Raw genomic sequence first — 18,408 nt, forward strand, 5'->3', positions numbered from 1 at the left:
AAACTCTCACAACCTGAAGGTTGCAAGCTCAATCCCCGCTTGGTTCAGGTAGCCAGCTCAGGGTTGACTGCTCAAGCCTTCCATCCTTCTGAGGTAGGTAAAAGGAGTACCCAGCCTGGTGGTAGGGTAATAAATTACCTGAAAGTGCTGCAAAATAAATTGGCACTATACAAATTTTATTTATTTACCCTATAAACGCAGGTTCTTCTTCACTAAATACCCTTGTCATCTTGCTTTCCTAAACTCCTGAACGACAAGTCTGTCTACTTACATTGTGATACAACAGGGGATGTGTCACTGCCTAACTAGGCAGGCTTGTCACTCAGAAGTCTGGGAAAGAGTGGATGACATGCTATATGACAGCTATATTGGCTGTTTCCTGAGAGTTAATGGAACTTTTAACCACTGAACCACCAAGATTTACATGTAAGTCATTGGCCACCAGGGAATGTATGGAGTGGGATCTCAATTCTCTTCATACACGGCAGGAGCCGCTGTATTAAATGGCATCGGTCACCGGGTTCATGCTGCCCGAATCACAGGCAGTATGAACTCAGGACAGATATGCATAGTGCCCGCATGTAAGTATCAATCTGAAAGGCTGCGGCATTTCATAATAAATACTCTTTAAAAGTTTGACTTGGGAACAGAGCTGGGCAGCGCTAGCCTCTCCCCACCCACAGCACGAAGACTGACAGCCTTCTCCCTACACACAACCTGGGAGAGAGCTGCGAGTCAACATGCTGCGGGTGGGGAGAAGCAGACGCAGCCCGCCTGTTTGAGTCGAGCGCTCCGTTCTAGAGTCAAACAGTCAAACTTTAAAGCAGTGTTTGCGAATATCACTTACCATGGGGCACTATGTAAATCTGTCACAGATTCATGCTGCCCGTGGCTCCAGCAGACTGAGCACGGTGACGGGTTCCCTTTAAACAGCTAACAGCCAGGATTGGGACAGCAATGCAGACTGTGCCATCTAAGCTGATAAAGAGATGGGCGGTCCCTCCTTCACCCCATTGTGCTGATGACTTGCCATGGCAATCTGGAGCCCAGTGAAGGCCTCCAAGCCTGCCATGTAGTAGAACCTACTAAGCCCTGCCTATGGCAAGGCCTAGTAAGCTAACATTGAGAGGTAAGGTACACCGAAGTACAGGAGCATTGCTGTGTACTGTATAAGCTATGGCATGTTCAAGTCTTAAAGTTAGACTAAAAAAAAAAAAAATAAGAACATTTTTAAAAATTATATAATTTATTTTATATTTAATTTATTAAATTTTAAAAGCTAAAAAAACACTTTTTTTCAGAAGAAAAATCTGAACAATAAACATCTCATTTTTAGAAGTCCTTTTGAAAATTAAAGGGGTGGTCTCGCGAAAGCAAGTGGGTCTATACACTTCTGTATGGCCATATTAATGCACTTTGTAATATACATCGTGCATTAAATATGAGCCATACAGAAGTTATTCACTTACCTGCTCCGTTGCTAGCGTCCCCGTCGCCATGGTTCCGTCTAATTTCGGTGTCTTCTTGCCTTTTTAGACGCGCTTGCGCAGATCCGTCTTCTCCCTTCTTCTCCCTTCGGCTCCGCTCGGCATTTTGGCTCCGCCCCCTTGTACGCATCATCGCGTAGCTCCGCCCCATGACGTGTGCCGGTTCCAGCCTCCTGATTGGCTGGAATCGGCACATGACGGGGGGCGGAGCTACGCGATGACGCGAAAAGGGGGCGGAGCCAAAACGCCGATGCTTCCAAGACCAGCCGAAGGGAGAAGATGCATCTGCGCAAGCGCGTCTAAAAAAGCAAGAAGACACCGAAGTTAGACGGAACCATGGCAACGGGGACGCTAGCAACGGAGCAGGTAAGTGAATAACTTCTGTATGGCTCATATTTAATGCACGATGTATATTACAAAGTGCATTAATATGGCCATACAGAAGTGTATAGACCCACTTGCTTTCGCGAGACCACCCCTTTAAAGAAGCAATCTGATTGGTTGCTGTAGACAACTCCAGTTGATAAATCTCTAATGCACGTACTCCTATGTTTTTCAGTATTAATACATTCACTGTAATCTGTGACGAGAGCCATGGAGAAGAAATGTCCAATGAGAATAACGCAATGAATGCTGCTAGACCGGCGTGTTATACATCCGTGTACTCTGACAGAAGTCATACTACTAACTCCCCGTGTCTGTTATGGTGACAGTAACAGCCAGCGTCCGCCATGGAACATTCTGTGGTTACTTTTACAGCAAACCACAAGTCAAGAGCTGATCTAAAGAGCCAGAAAGAACAGAGCGAATGCATGCAACACACCCAGACACTTATCACTTTCCGGTACCTGAGGCAGGCAGCGTTATCTTTCACAATGAATACACTAACGAAAAAAAGCCCACGTATCAGCGCAGACAGACCGTATCAGCGCAGACAGACCATTCATTTCAAGTCTATAGGTGATCTGACTCATTGTGAGAACGGCCCTTCATAAACCAACACTAGTCAAACTTTGCAGCTCCCTAAATCAAGCACGCTTGCTGATTCCATACACACAGATGTAGCAGAGCTGAATTTGCCATCTAAAGGAAGAGACTACTTTTGTGCAACAACCATGTTAAAGTCTAAAGAAAGATTTTCGGAAGTTTGTAAATTCTTAGCTTTACTTATCAATTTTGATTTGCATAATGTGGCCTTCTTCATTCGTGTATGAAGATGTGAATTTCCCTGGCTTCCTGTAAGCAGAGAGCAGTGCATTGTGGGAGCTCTGATGACAGTAACAAAGTAACAGCATAGCTGGTAGGTTACAAGTCGGCCGGCAGAGTGGAGAAGCCCATTGTCTGTTTCTATGGGCAACTAGTAGCATTTTGAAACTAGGCATAAATATAAAAACGAGAAAAACACCACAAAATGACTCAAAATTAAGCAATATATTTGTATAAAACAGTCTGTATACTCCAGCTTTCATGTCTGCAGCACAGAAGACGTATATTGAAAGTGAGTGCACTGACTTAAAGGGTTGTGCCATGACTGCCCGTTATGCCCTATTCACAGGATAGGGTATAATGTGCAGAGCGGTGAGGGTCCGAGCTCTGAGCCCTGGCCCGTCCAGGAGTGTAGGGCAGCAGTGGTCACATACTCTAGTCGCACCAATGAGACTGCTGAGATAGCGGAGCACTTGAACTCGCCATCTCTCGAACTGCCGCTGCCCGCATTCTTGAGAGCGTGGGGGTCCTAGTGGTTGGACCCCACTGATCTGCAAGTTATCCTCTATCCTATGGATAAGGGATAACTTACAATGATCACACAACCTCTTTTAAGGCAATTCTCAGAAAAAATGGGCCCTTTCAATTTTAACACCCAATCCCATGAAGATAAGACATCTCTAAAACGGTCTTGCTGCTGCTTTCTCCACTGTCCCCGAACTGACCATTCAGGAGTATGGGGTAGTTGGGGGCAATAGCGGTTTAGCCGATGGCTATTAAAAGTGTATGGGCATCAGCTGTCAAACCCATGGACTACATGGCGTGTGCATAGAATGACAGGACTGCCAAGTGTGCACTATGTAGTCTGCTGAGGGCATTGCAGTGGCGGGCTTGATAGCAGGGGAACGGTGGTGGAGGTAAGTATAAGACGTACATCCCCGGACTCAGCATGTCAGCTTAGCTCATAAGGCTTAAAGTAGCTGTGAGTCCCTTTAAATGGATGGTCTGCAATGCAGGCGTTGACTGAGTGGTTGCTTCAAAAGTGAAGATTTTGGGAGCTGCAGCAGAGACACCGCACTAATATGAAGTATCCAAGATAAGACAGTCTTATTAAGTTAATGCAGTCCTATGTAAAACTATTAGAAACATGTAAGCACCCCGTCCTCATTGTATCACTCCACCCATTGCACTCCGATTGTCAGCTCTTCTGGGCAGGGACCTCTCCCCTTTTCTCCCATTGTTGGGTTATTTGTTTTGATGACTCGGCTGTTACTTCCTCAATGGTAAAGAGCAGCTGGATACATTGTTGCTTCATAAACACTATTTTAAGAGATTATGGGCAATCTCAGCTCTGTGACATCTGTATTATGAAATATTTATGCCACCCATAACAAATATCTAACAAACAACATGGTAATACAAAAATAAACACAACCATGTGATATCCAAAGAAGATAAAGTGGATTGAAAGAAGCCTGTTTCCTCCTGAAGCAGAGGTAATGATTTACACCTAGACCTTGGGCCACAGTGAGATCATACATTCCCGGCAGCATAAGGCAGATGGAAGATGATGTAATCCGCAAGCTTTGTTTATAGACAAGGTTGGGACATCATGCCCTCGCCTCCCTCTACTTTCTAGGGAGCCACTAGAATGTGTTCAGTCAAGTAGCTTAGTTTATTTTACAGATGTAGCAGCGCAAGTTTGTCGATTGCCACAACTAGTAAGGGTACTGCAGTACGTGATTGGTGCATTTACATAGGACTGCAGGTACAGCAATGAGAGAATTAGCATTACGCATGCCGAAAATATACTGTAAATAAGACTATTTATGCACATATATGGGACCAGTTGTTTTGTACTTCACAACGGATGACACTTTTGCGCGGTGGCCATTGCCGGATAGAAAAACGCTGCATGCTACGTTTTCCCATCCGGCGCAGAGAGACATCCGCCGTCACAATCGACGCAGTTCTGGCATCCGTTTCCCTCTGGCGTTCTAGCACCATGACATAGGGAAAGTACGCCGGATTGCCGAACATATGGGAACAAGGGCTCTACATTTCCATATGGGTCTTTTGCCTATTTAGACTAAAACAGTCCTACCAGAAATGGGCTAAAAGCCTATATTATTGCCTAGTGCAGCAATCCTCATCCAGTATGTGAATGGTCCCAGGTAGCACCGTCCATGCTGCACATAATCCCACAGTGCATTTCCATCATAAGCAGATACTTTATGAATCCTAATACAGATTTCGATCATCATAAAGAGGATTGCGAGGACAATGACATGGCTGAGCTTACCGTGCCCGTCTGTGGATAGGATGTAAAACCCAGATTTGGGGACAGAATGATAGTTCAACTTCAAATTCCGATCAATCAAAAGAAAAAGAGGTTAAGAAGCGACTACAAACGGGCGAAAATACTGGAGACGGGAGCAAATAGTTAATACAACAGCGTCTGATAAAAAATCAATTAAAACCACTTTGCTAACCATTAGAAAGCAGAAGAAAGTCTCTAATCATCTTAAGTACTTAGGATATTTCCCTTAGGTGGATGCAGGCCTGACAAGACATCCCGGACAATGACGGGCACAGGGTCACTGCACATAGGCTGGTCCTTTTAGCCAGCTTAATGCAGAAAACAGATGTAGAATGCGAGGATGCGGACACTGCAGACACACATTGGATCCGCACTCTCATCTGGAAACGGCTCAAACCGGCTGATATCATGTCTGCATTGCAATGCGCCCCCCTCCACCAGCCAGAAACCACAAGCTTACTGACCTTCCTTCAGACTTTTCTGGTTGTTTGCATCAAGACATTCCTTGTCTTTCAATGGATCAAAATCCCCGGCAGGTATAATCTCCGTAAAGCCAGGCTGCTGCTTCTTACTGCTATCAATCATGATGAGGTTCCTTTCCAGATTCTAATAGGTATATCCAGCAATGACCAGGGGAGTCGAGGGAAAATGGACTGCGGGAAGAGCGCACAATCCTTCCTGGGATAGCCGTCAGACAAATTACATGTCTAAGCCAGGGAAAAAGCCATGGTGCTTCCTTTCAATTGTGACTTGCACACACAGTGAATTCTCGCAGACAGGGAAGCGGAGCTGTGGAAACAGCAGAGTGCAGATCTCCACCCCTTTGTACAGCAGCTCTCCACCCACCAGCACTGTGTTTCCAGTATAATAACCAACGCTGACTCTGAAGTTAATAATAAATCCAGCCGCCACCGATAGGACAAGACACATTGTCACTGCTGCCTGCATGCATGCTGGTGGGGAGGACTCCTCCGCCAACCACCACTGTGCCGCAGTCCTCCTGCAAGTCTTCTTCCAGCAACTTGCCTCACAAGTTTAGACAAAGGCCAAGGTCAGCGCAGCGTTAGAGTGTGACCGTATCCCGTACGGACATCATTCGCCGCGCAAGCTGCTAATGACACTACTGTCACCCAGAAGACCCTCTAACAGCGGATGTCCCCCCAAAGTCAAAATGCGCAAGCAATGACATTTCAGCCTGAAACCCATTAATGTCATTTCCTGGTGACCCTTTAAAATCCAATAAATCTCTGTATCCAATACAAGAAATTACGCAAATAAGGCCACTTTCACACCCAGGCGAGCATCACATGGGCGATCGCGATTTTGCTGCGAGAAAACCGCATCTTTGCTCCCATGATTTTTAAGCATCAGCAAAGCTTTTTTCCCCCTTTAGAACAATCACGCATTGCTGCTGCCAACCGTGATAAAATCACTTTCGAAAAACGCGCAGTTTTTATTGCAAACGTCAATAGGAATTTCTAATGTTAAAATCGCATCGCAATGCAGGTTTGTTGCATTGCGATAAAATGAAGGCTCCATAGGGAAACATGGGAGATTAAAAAAAATAATAAAAATTCGCACATTGCAGCAAGATAGAGCATGCCGTGATTTTTTTGTTCTCTCATCATCGCATCAGTGAAAACATCGCAGATGGGAAGGAATCCATTGAAAATCATTGGTTTCATAATCAGTTTTTTTAATTGACTCTCGCATCCTGCAGAAATTGCCCGATTTTTTCGCCCGTATGAAACCACCCTCAGTCTACGTTTACCATATGTGGTCTCTGGCACAGTGTGCTCTTTCATTAAATGTATAATGTATGCTATACATTTTGTTTACAATGGCAGCCTATGGCACCCATTATAGGGGTTTTCAAGAGACTATTGATGACCTATAGGTTATCAACAGTTGATCGGCTGGGATCTACCACTTGGGACCCTAGACAATCATCTGATCCAGCACCCACTGTCAACACTGAAATACACAGGGGTTGGGGTGAAAGCTGCTGCTCCAGCCTCCATGTAGTGGCCGGCATTTGTAATTGCAGGTGCAGCTCCCATTGATTTAATGCACCAGTCACTACACGGGGGCTGGAGCAGAAGTTTTCGCTCCGACCTCTGTGTGTAGCAGAGCTGACAGTGGACACCTGGTTGGCCTGGGGTCTGAGCGGCAGAACCAAGCCGATCAACTGCTGATGCCCTATTCTGAGGATAGGTCACTAATAGTATTTCCCTGGAAAGCCCCTTTAAACGTACATGTGAAGTATGAATGGGCCCTAAATAATCCTAATGGACACCTTGCACATACAGAGAGTAGCCTAGAGCGGATGCTAGCAGGACACAGGGACCAAGGCTTCATGTTACATCAGAGACAAAGAACATTTACCCCACATCATCTACACCGCATTCCAACCAAACATTTACCTTCTCCTGTTACATATAGAAACAAATGGCAAAAAAGTACTAAAATTAGTCTATTTGCTGTGCAAGTAAATACAAACAATTGTTCACTGTTATCAGCCATTTCAAAGGTGGCAAAGGCCAAATGAAGTGTTCATCAATGATATTACTGACTAGAAGCCTAGAAAATCATCTGCCCCCTATGATCGCTACTTTACGTCCCGAGACCCTGCAGAAACATGTACATACATACCAGCTGAGGACATGAGCAGCATTCTTATATGATGCACTTTCACATGTCCTGAAGTTTAGGCTTAGCGTCCCTCCCCTCTTAACACCCCACCCAGAAATCTAAAAATTACTTGTGAACTTTCCTCCTCCCCTTCAGTCTGCTTGTAAACATTTACATCGCTATGTACACATGCTTCTGGGGAAGCAGGATGATAACATGTATGGCTCTGGTTATAGCTGCCATTGGAGGGGTCATATAACTAGCCAGATGGGACATTCAGGAGTATGGGAAAGCTGTGTAGTGATATTCCAGAATATCCCACATATCATCAATTATTATACAGATACATGGATTTAGACCCAGGAACAAAAATAAGGACTGCAGACGACTGTTACAAACACTAGGTGCCAAGCATGGGGAGGGAAAGCCTATGAGAGTCCCAGCTTTGTCTCTAGTAGTACAGTCACATACCGCATACAATGTAACAAACACACAGATCACATCCCTGCAGGTACAGAAGGGTCCAATGCTGCTAGTAACACTTCACCCATATCTACTAGAGGATGAAGATACATTGTTATTAGCTTCAGAAGGCCAAAGAAAAACATTGCAGAACACAAAGTAACATTTCGCTATACTGTATACTCATCCTACAGGGCACATTCTACAGCTGCCAGTGTTGCTGTACGTACTCCTTGTAGTCACATTATAACCTAGAACTAGTAACTTTAAAATCCTCCTCGCCTTAAAGGGAATGGGTCATCAGAACATGGCCTATTATATAAATCATTTTTTGTGTTAAATATATTGTTTAAGGCCCAATGCACACGTCCGCCTCAGGATTCCGCAGAAATACTGCCTATAAACATGCTGTGGGAAATCGCTTTTCCATGTCCATGAATGGAAATCAATTGCGATTTTCCGCTCGTGGAGAGAAAATCGCAGCATGTTCGATTCCAGCGCAGATTGCTTCCATTGAAGTCAATGGAAGCCGTCCAATCTGCGACCTTCCGCAATCTTCATTGCGGAAAGGATGTGGAATCCACGTCATCGCCTAGCGACAATGCAGCATAATCTGTACTGCGCATGTTCCTCGGCACATCTGTATTACATCTGGAGAATCTGGAGAGGTACGCAGGGTCACCGGCCAAGCACAGGGTCGGATTCCACTGCAGGATTCAGCATGCATGTGCATGCGGCCTAAGAGTTTTTGATTATTTTCTTTTTAACTTTCGGTTACAATCCGTATTTTTAAAAAAAACAAAAAAAAACACTAATTCATTCGCACTCATGCAGCCTGTTTAGACAGACAAATGCATTGTTGGCTCATTCAAACAAGAATCGCTTAGTCCCTGTATAAATGAATGAGAGGGAATGAATGAGCGCTGTTTAAACCGAACGATAAGTGAACGGGCCAACAATAGTTTTAAGGCCTGAATAAAATGGACGAATGAAAAGCGAATGATTCTCGTTCAGTCGTTGGCTCGTATTTAGACCGAATGATATTGTTCACTTTTGCTTGTTTGAATGATAATCGTTCCGTCTAAACGCACCCGTACACTGAAGGTTAACACCTATATGTAGATAATACAGAACCCACAAGAGGTATAGGCTGTGACTATATACTCCCCCTCCCTCTGTACATCACAAGCATGTCTGCAACAGCCTCCCATACAAGTCAATGGGTCCTTCCTGTCCATTGTGTGAATGGCCCATGAAGCAACCATAAAGCATATCGCTGAATGCTGTTAAATGGAGCTCAGGAAAGATGATCGCCCCTATAGTCATGTATAGACAGTGGAATAAAAAAAAAATCTACAACCAGAAAACAAAAGCAATAAAAAAAATGGAAAATGTTCTAATATCTGGTTTTAATTAATACAAACCAATTTTGGTGAGATGATCCCTTTAAGACTCACCCCATGTGACAGGAAGACCTGAGGTGAAGCAGAGACAACATCTAGAGGAATCATGAAAGTGGTTGATCGGGCAGCAGAGTTTACATGAAAACTGCAAAGAAAGTACACCCCATCAACACGCGCCTCTACTGCGCCCCTGGAACTGAATACACTGTATATAAGCTGCTAGCGAGCCCCCCTGGTGCGTCTGACATACACCGTGATGCCTGAAACGCCTCATTACTCAGCTGATCACACAATAGCTCTTCAATATCCATAATTGATTTCTGCTCAGAATCAAGGTTTTTAAGTTAAGGCAGCAGAAAATATACAGGATGCATAGAATATAGAGAACACCTTAAATTAACCCCTTGAGGACGCGGCCCTTTTTAAAAAAAATTTTTTGACTTCCCCCTTTTAACAAAAATCATAACATTTATTTATCCATCGACGTAGATGTCTGACGGCTTGTTTTTTGCGGGATGAGATATATTTTACAATGATACTGTATTATGCACCATATAATGTACAGAAAAACTTTAAAAAATTCCAAGTGGAGTGAAATGAAAAAAAAAACTAAAATTCCACCATCTTTGGGTGCGTCTTGTTTCTACGGCATACAGACTGTTACAAAAATGACATGATATACTGACCCACAGAATAAAGTTGATTACTATGATACCAAATTTATATGATTTTTTTTGCTGTACTACTTTAAATTGAGATTTAATTTTTTTAAATTACTTTCTGCCGCCATCTCCTGACAGCCATAACCTTCTTATTTTTCTGACGACATAGTAGTGCGAGGGCTCATTTTTTGCAGCACGTCATGCAGTTTCTATTGGTACTATTCCATTTTGGAATACATACGACTTTTTGATTGCTTTTTTTCTTTCGGACATACTTCTCTTGTTGGAACGATAAATCGTTAGATGTAACAGCACCATAAGGCGGAATAGCGCAGAAGACAGATGATGAAACTACCAGCGCAGAAACCATTGTTACTGGTAAGTGTACCATGTGGAGCGCCATTTCTACAAAGTGTTGCTGCCTGACGGCTCATTCACACGGGCGTTCTTTCGGTCCGTGAAATGCACAGTGTTTTGATTTTTTAGCATGCGTATGCATTGCCTATGATGAGTGCACAAAGGAAAAATGCAAGGAGGTTCAACTTATATGATGCGTATTTGCGCCCTCCCATTGAAGTTAGCGAATTATTTCGGTCTGTAATACGTACCACATAAGGGCACGCTGCACATTTTTTCACTCACGTAAACACAAGTCTGAATACCCCAATGTAAATCAATGGGGGTCTCAGAACTGCGTATTATGCACATAAAAATATGCCGGTAATACGCAGCGCACATACGCCCGTGTGAATGGACCCTGCTGACACATCGCTCTTTTGAGAACCATCACTTGGCAACAGTGATGCTTTCCCTCGGCTGATGAAAATGTCCATGAGATCCTCGGCAATGACTTTTCAGACCACCGATTGTTCATTGGCAGTTTGAGAAGTGGTAAACGTAAACAGAACTTAGGAGGGGTTTTTGTTTTCATTGCTTTTTGTGATAGAATTTATGTTATTATAGGAATTATGGAAATTTAGACAACTTAGTTATGGATGAACAGTAGTATTTGATCAAACTATGGAAGAGGTAGAAATTTTTCAAACTTCTTTTTCTGTGCAGGTTCCACTTCTGGATTTAGCCTACTAACATGCTGCGTTTCAGGGTACATATTAGAGGGGTTGTGCCAAGATGGCATCTGTTCAGGTGTCCTATTAGGGCATATAAACATCAGAGTGGGGTCCCAACCTATGTCCCAGAATAGAGAGCAGCTCCCATCCTGGCGGACCTTTTTCTGTCCTGTAATACTATGTTTCTCCTGCAGTGGCCGCTGCAGGGAAAATGTCAGGTTGGCTGAGGCTTCCCGGGAGCAATTAATTGATTGCCGGGGATGCTGAGAGGAGGACTCAAAGCGTGCAGCTGATTGCTCCAAACCCGACACTCTCAAGGGGGTTGCACATGTTGGCAGAACCCCTTTATGGCGGAAATACCCAGACCCCTTGGAAGTTTTACCAAACCAAACTTGGATGACTTTAGAGTGTGGGTGTCGGGGTGTTTCAGGTGTAATACAGAATGTAAAACATGGGCATGTTACAGCCATTGCTCCGGTCTCCCGCACATGAGCATAGGTTCCACTCCACCCAACCTCCTGAGTTGTACCGGAGCACCACAGCATACATCAAGCAGATGATATAGTGACTGCAATGTAGAACAGAATGACATCACAAACCATTCTATGCCCTCGGATAGACTTTCTGCAGCCCAGAAGACTATCTGGTGCTAACGGTACAGCTGACTAGATTTGTGGTGCCACAGCTTCATGCTTCACCAGGCCATTATTTTCATGGAGCGTCTACATGCTCATGGGTATTTCCCAGCACCCACATGAGAGGAAGAAAAACAAACTCTATGCTGAGCAAAGATTTTTTTTTTTAGTAAGTAGACTTAAGAAAAAAAAGAGAAAAAAATCATCTGTTGAAATCTGATGAGAAACTGGCGAGCAGTATGGAAGTTCAGTCGTACAGAGATGATGACCAACGTAACAAGAGTGTGGGAGGAACTGTCGCTATTTTTACTATCCCTTTAAAATCCTAGCTCGTGGGCTCGTCTGTTCTGATGAAAGGAGGGTGAAGAGGGAAAAACTGGATGATGTGTCTTGTATTCCTTGCTAATGTTTGCTCACGCCCCCGCACTATCTTCTGTGGGAAAATTGCTTCTCAGATGGAAAAAGACTGACCAGCTGTGCAGATGCTTTGGAGGGGACAGAACACGGAGATCTCATGGTTCAGGCTCTATCAATCCAAACCGTGTCATCTCATAGCAGTCACCCAGCACACATCAGGCCTCATCACACAGATCTAAGGCAGCACAGCTTTATACAGCATTTTCCCACATGCAGGAAAGTGTGTAAAAATGCTATTCAGCTCTTCAGTTCTACTGTTCTTGGGAAAGCTGGGTGATGACCAAAAGGGCTGCATACCCAGATGTGGCAGAGCGTTTTTTTTTTAAGTGTTTCACCGAGGCATGTACATGCAGCCGATTTACCAGCAGTCCTATGTAAAACCATAGATGGCACAAGATATGACATGACAATGAGCTCTGCCAGATGACAAAGCCAGGAAAGCATTAGTAGGTAGCTTTACCATTTCCTGTTGTCAGTCTTGAGGAAGAAAAAGAAATTAATAATTCTATGTAAACCTAAGTGCAACAACAACATCCCCAACCCTCGTCTCAGAATGCCTCACGGATAAGTCTGCAACTAAATTAAAACTGGATGCAACGATCTACAAAAAGTAGTGTCCTTTAATATTTGAGGAAAATCCATCATATCATCACGGACTTCTGCTGTGAAGAATCCAGTTCTGTAGCTCGTCCTCTCCTTGCTGTGTATTCTGCACTTTCGATCTCCAGATCACATGACCAGCACTCTGCTGATGCTCTGTGTCCTGCAGTTAACTGCAGGACACAGCGTTGTCAGAGTGCTGCTCATGTGACCTGGAGATCGAAAGTGCAGAATACACAGCAAGGAGAGGACGAGCTACAGAACTGGATTCTTCACAGCAAAGGCCAGTGACATTGTAATGGTTCACCCCCCCTTGCCTCCCTGGAGTGCTTCTTTAATATATTGTCATACAGACATATCACAAGGATGAAGCCACATTCTTATTAAAGTACATTCATATTAGAAAGAGTGCTGGTGACCTTCTGGCTACGGGCTCATGTCCACAACCGCGTTTTCACCGCATATTACAATTTTGCCAACATCGGCTCTGCCAGCAGAGATCGCGTATGGCTGCGAATGCACTGCACATGCCCACGTATCACACACACTCTGACATGCGCAATGTGACTTTTTCTTTTTAAATTCCCCGCTCTGTTTCATAGCGGGCTTGCGTATGAAAACAGTGTGCATATGCAATGTATTATGTATGGACAGCATTTCATACGTAGGCTATACAAATGTATAGGGTTCACACTGTGTGGTAGACAGAGAAATAGAGCATGCTGTGATCTATTTCTTGTGCGTATCAATACGCACGGTCTACATGGCGGTGTACATGGAGCAATGAAAGTCCATCGACTCCATTCACCACGCATCATGCATCCGTGCATGGCACATGTAATAAGTGGCGAAAACACAGTACTGGATACAAGCCCTTGGATATGTTTGTCAAATGCCTGGAGCACATTTCCTTTTTACTTAATGGTTTAGCCAAAGATAAGGCATGTTTAGTACATAGCACATCCAGCGGAATCCATAATAGGGCAATACATTAAAGTATTAATGCTTCACCTTATGGGCTGAAGATGGTTGTACTCCGCTGGACATGCCCATGGTCTGAATGGATTGAGGAATACGTTAGATGTCTGTTTATGCCAGCAGATCAGGCTTTAAAACTTCAATATGTTACTGTGCTGTGTCATTTTATTTCAATAGCACCATTTATGATATGGGCATTCTCTACTCAGTACAATATATAGCACTACGTATACAGGGAACACCAAGTTTTGGGTTTAGATTGACTTAAATGGTAATATCACTGGATTTTAAAGGCACAGTACACAGTGTGAGGTCTTGTCTTTCTTCATCAACATTGTTTTGCATGTGAATGAGACTCCCAAAACAAAATCAGCATTCTTCAAGGTCCGGTCTACTAAAGACCATTCCAACAATTCTCCTTCCAAGTCATACATATGGATGTGTATCTATAGAGGTTCCCATTCATCTTGGTCATGAATGATCTATTGGTGATGAGTCAAAACCTACTGGACTCTGGTTTATAACAACCTTAGAAAGTCTTATCTTCCTTTGTTCAGCTGAGTAGTAGAGGAATGCATGTAGACCCTGGTCTGTTAGCCTCCCGGGTGCACGGCACGTAAATATATAGAAACCAGAGCTCTGGAGAATGGAGTATACTTCTTCGAATCTGCGTAGAGAAGGTCCCCAGTAATACAATTCATCATGGGATGGGTCTATTCCTAGGAGTCACTGCTCTAGTTATCAGCTTTTCTCTATCAAAAAGGATCATGAAACATTGAAGTCGATGGGCTTCCTGTCCCCTCCGACGAGTGATCTGATGCTTGTTTTGTGCCTCTTTGTTGAGGCTAAATGGGGACAGGCGTTGGTCGGGGGTGTGGGGGGGGGGGGGGGGGGGGGTGGTTATAGAAAGGATGTAAAGAACACAACTCATTTACAAGGGTTGCTTGAGTATGAAAAGAATGGGGTCTGCTATAAAATAAAACATAACACATTGCTTACCTCCCACTAATGCGCTGCCGCTCTGTCCATCTTCTCCAGTCTTTGTCGACATTGGCTGCAGCGGTCACATGCTGTTAACCCACATGACCGCTGCAGCCAATAGAGAATAAAATACACACCTCAAAACAAAAGATTATCAGAGACGTGCCTTAGGGCGAGCACCCACTGGCGTTTGCGTTTTCCGCGGGAAAAAAACGCAGCGTTTTCGCCGCGTTTCCCGCACGTTTTTCGCGGCGTTTTCGCGGCTTTTCCATTAATTTCCATTGACTTTCATGGGTGCATTAGGAGAAAAATAAGGACACATGTGCAACTGACAGTTCCTATGTTAAAAACGCAAACGCAACGCAAAAAAAACACCAGTGGACAGGAACACATGTTATCTCTATGCCTGTGCAGGAAAAACGCAAAACGCAAAACGCAGGTAAAAAACCGCCAGTGGGTGCTCGCCCTTATACACAGGGCATTTGCCATCCGCTCCTGGCCCACGTGGTCTATAGGATGTGGTGCTGTTACTGGTCACATGACACTGCCTGCTAGAAGAATGGGCGATTGGTAAGATATGGAAAGGAATTATAAATTATCTTTAAACAGTAAGGGGGAAGGTTAACCCCCTAAGAGTCATATTTAACCTGTAAAATCCCTGCCATCACTTTTTTTTTTTTTATTTTAGATTTTGAATCTACATCTTATGTAAATCTAATTGGTGTATAACTCAGCCGCCTTAACCACTTAACGACCAAGGTGTTTTGCTCCTAAAAGGATCAGATACTTTTCAGGGATTTTACCCATGTGGTGGTTTTACTGCCCTGTTTTTTTTCAACTGCTAAAATTATTTTTGCTGCTTTTTTTTCCGCCCGTGACATATAGGGCTTTTTCACAGACTTTTTTCCCTAAATTTTTTTTAGTTTTATTGGGGGTAAAAAGCTAAAAAAATGATTTTTTTTTTTACATTTATAGTTTGATTTTAAAAATTAGTATATTTATACTAAAATAAAGCAAGGGAATGGGTTCCTCATTTTGTTTTAGATGCTTTGATATATAATATGTATGGTTTTGGATTACAGGACGCATATGACAGCCGTTTTGGTGGTCATCGGCTTTGGGTCATTTTCTTTTTTATGTCTTTTTATTTTATTCTGTAAATTATATATTTTTTTAACTTACTTTTGTAACTTTTTTTTTTTTACCATCTATGTCCCCCATGATGTCATGTAAGACCTCTGGGGGTTCGTCACATTTTACTTTTCTTTTTTTATTTCATTCTTTTCCACTGTAGCCAGGGCATCCATAGGAGCTCCAGTTATAGGGTAAAATATCCCCTATATATCCCCAATAGTGTCAGCTAGGACCCTGCAGCTTCGTTGTGACAGGGGCACCCAGCAGTCACGTGATTGCCGGGTAATACTTCCACTCTTTAGTACATAGCGCTTGTTGAGCAATACCTAGCATGGAAAAGGGAAGCGGTTACAAACTGCTTCTCCCTTCTACTTTGGGTCTTCAGCTGTGACTAACAGCTAAGGACCCGACTTGCTCCTGCTTGATTACAGGAGCGGAGGCTTTAATGCCACGCCGTACTTATGCTATCGGCCGGGATTAAAGCTCAGGACCAAGCGCCGTATATAAATGAATAAAATAAATAAATCTTGTTATTTGTATAGTGCCAACTTATTCCTCAGCTCTTTCAGGTAATTTATTACCCCCACCCATTTTACCGACCTCGGAAGGATGGAAGGCTGAGTCACCTGAGGTGACTACCTGAACCACGTGGGGATTGAACTCGCAACCTTCAGGTTGTACGCGAGAGCTTAGGACTGCATTTCTGCTGCCTTATCACTCTGCGCTACACAAGGCTCTAATACATTTACCGCACTTGGTCCTTAAAGGGGTTGTCCCGCGAAAGCAAGTGGGGTTCAGCACATCTGTATGGCCATATTAATGCACTTTGTAATGTACATCGTGCATTAATTATGAGCCATACAGAAGTTATTCACTTACCTGTTCCGTTGCTAGCGTCCTCGTCTCCATGGAGCCGTCTAATTTTAGCGTCTAATCGCCCGATTAGACGCGCTTGCGCAGTCCGGTCTTCTCCCTTCTGAATGGGGCCGCTCGTGCCGGAGAGCTGCTCCTCGTAGCTCCGCCCCGTCACGGGTGCCGATTCCAGCCAATCAGGAGGCTGGAATCGGCAATGGAATGCACAGAGCCCACGGTGCACCATGGGAGAAGACCTGCGGTCCACCGTGGGTGAAGATCCCGGCGGCCATCTTCGCAAGGTAAGTAAGAAGTCACCGGAGCGCGGGGATTCGGGTAAGTACTATCCGTTTGTTTTTTTTAAAACCCCTGCATCGGGTTTGTCTCGCGCCGAACGGGGGGGCTATTGAAAAAAAAAAAAAGTTTCGGCGCGGGACAACCCCTTTAAGGGGTTTAGTCAATTTTTAACACCTTAGTGACATAACTAATTTTAACCTTATGAACCAGTAAATAGTTTGCCCCTTTGTCTTCTAGTGGTCATCACATTTTAATTTTTTTTGTATCAGTATAACTGTATGAGATCTTGTATTTTGCAAGTTCTAGTTTGCATCGGAACCAATTTTGGGTACATATAATGTATTCAATAACTTATTAAATTTTGTGCTGTGGGGCACCAGAAAGCAAGCCTTTTCAGTACTGTTCTGGGGATTTATTTATATACTATGTGATATAATTATTAGGTTTACTTTATTCTATGGGTCACTACTATTCCGACAACACAAGTTAGGTTTTTTTTTCAATGTATTTTACTGCTTTTGCACAATATGACTCCTTTTTTCATTCTACAACTAGACTTTTTATGTGTCATCACATTCCAGGACCAGTACATTGTTATTTTTCCACCGACAGAGCTGTAGGACTGCTTGTTTTTTGCAGGATGACTTGTAGTTTTTATTGGTATCATTTTGAGGTTTATATGGCTTTTCAATTACTTTTTATTACCATTTGGGGAAGTGAGATGACCAGAAAACAGCTATTATTTTAATAGAATTTACTGTGCTAGATAATAATGTAATATTGGATGTGGCGATACCAATTTGGTGTCATTTTTTGCTCTGGTTACTATTTCAATATTTAAAACATTGTGTAAGGGGGGGGGGGGGACATTTAGATGCAGTTGTCAGCTATGACCATGGCATCTGCAGGGTTAAAAAGAGCAGAGACATGTTTAGAGGAGCAAGTCCCAAATCCTCACTCCTTTTCTGCGATAAAGAAAAAAAAACCTCCTAATATGTGACAAAGAGTAAATAAGCTCCCCGATCGATAAGGGGAGTGATTACGTGACCAAAACCCCATGTTACCTCTTCCTTGGGACAGCGGGAGAAAAGGCAGGGGGATCATAGATTACTGCCCCCCATCCCCACCACTCTGTATACATACTGAAATTACTGCTGTAAATTCGTTATTCCAGACCCCAACTGAAAACAGCTGTGGCTTCGGTTCTATCACCTTGGCTGTAAAATGACACCAAAAGCATGTCTGTAGCACTGATAGAACCGGAGCTACAGCC

General features: G+C 43.6%; 1 protein-coding gene across 7 annotated transcripts in view; it reads right to left on the bottom strand.

The window, feature by feature from the left end:
- The window catches only part of MRTFB (myocardin related transcription factor B), a 263,949-nt gene that overhangs the window by 87,972 nt on the left and 157,569 nt on the right, over positions 1-18,408 (bottom strand). The window contains exon 1 of one of the 7 annotated variants that reach the window (XM_066576202.1): positions 5,478-5,787. The exons of the other annotated variants lie outside the window; for them this stretch is intronic. Within the exon in view, the coding sequence (XP_066432299.1) occupies positions 5,478-5,598 (121 nt within the window). The 5' untranslated portion in view covers positions 5,599-5,787. Of the gene's footprint in view, positions 1-5,477; positions 5,788-18,408 lie in introns of those variants that run through there. 7 annotated transcript variants of the gene reach the window in all.

The sequence above is a fragment of the Eleutherodactylus coqui genome, chromosome 8, assembly GCF_035609145.1.
Source record: "Eleutherodactylus coqui strain aEleCoq1 chromosome 8, aEleCoq1.hap1, whole genome shotgun sequence".
NCBI classification, from domain to species: domain Eukaryota; kingdom Metazoa; phylum Chordata; class Amphibia; order Anura; family Eleutherodactylidae; genus Eleutherodactylus; species Eleutherodactylus coqui.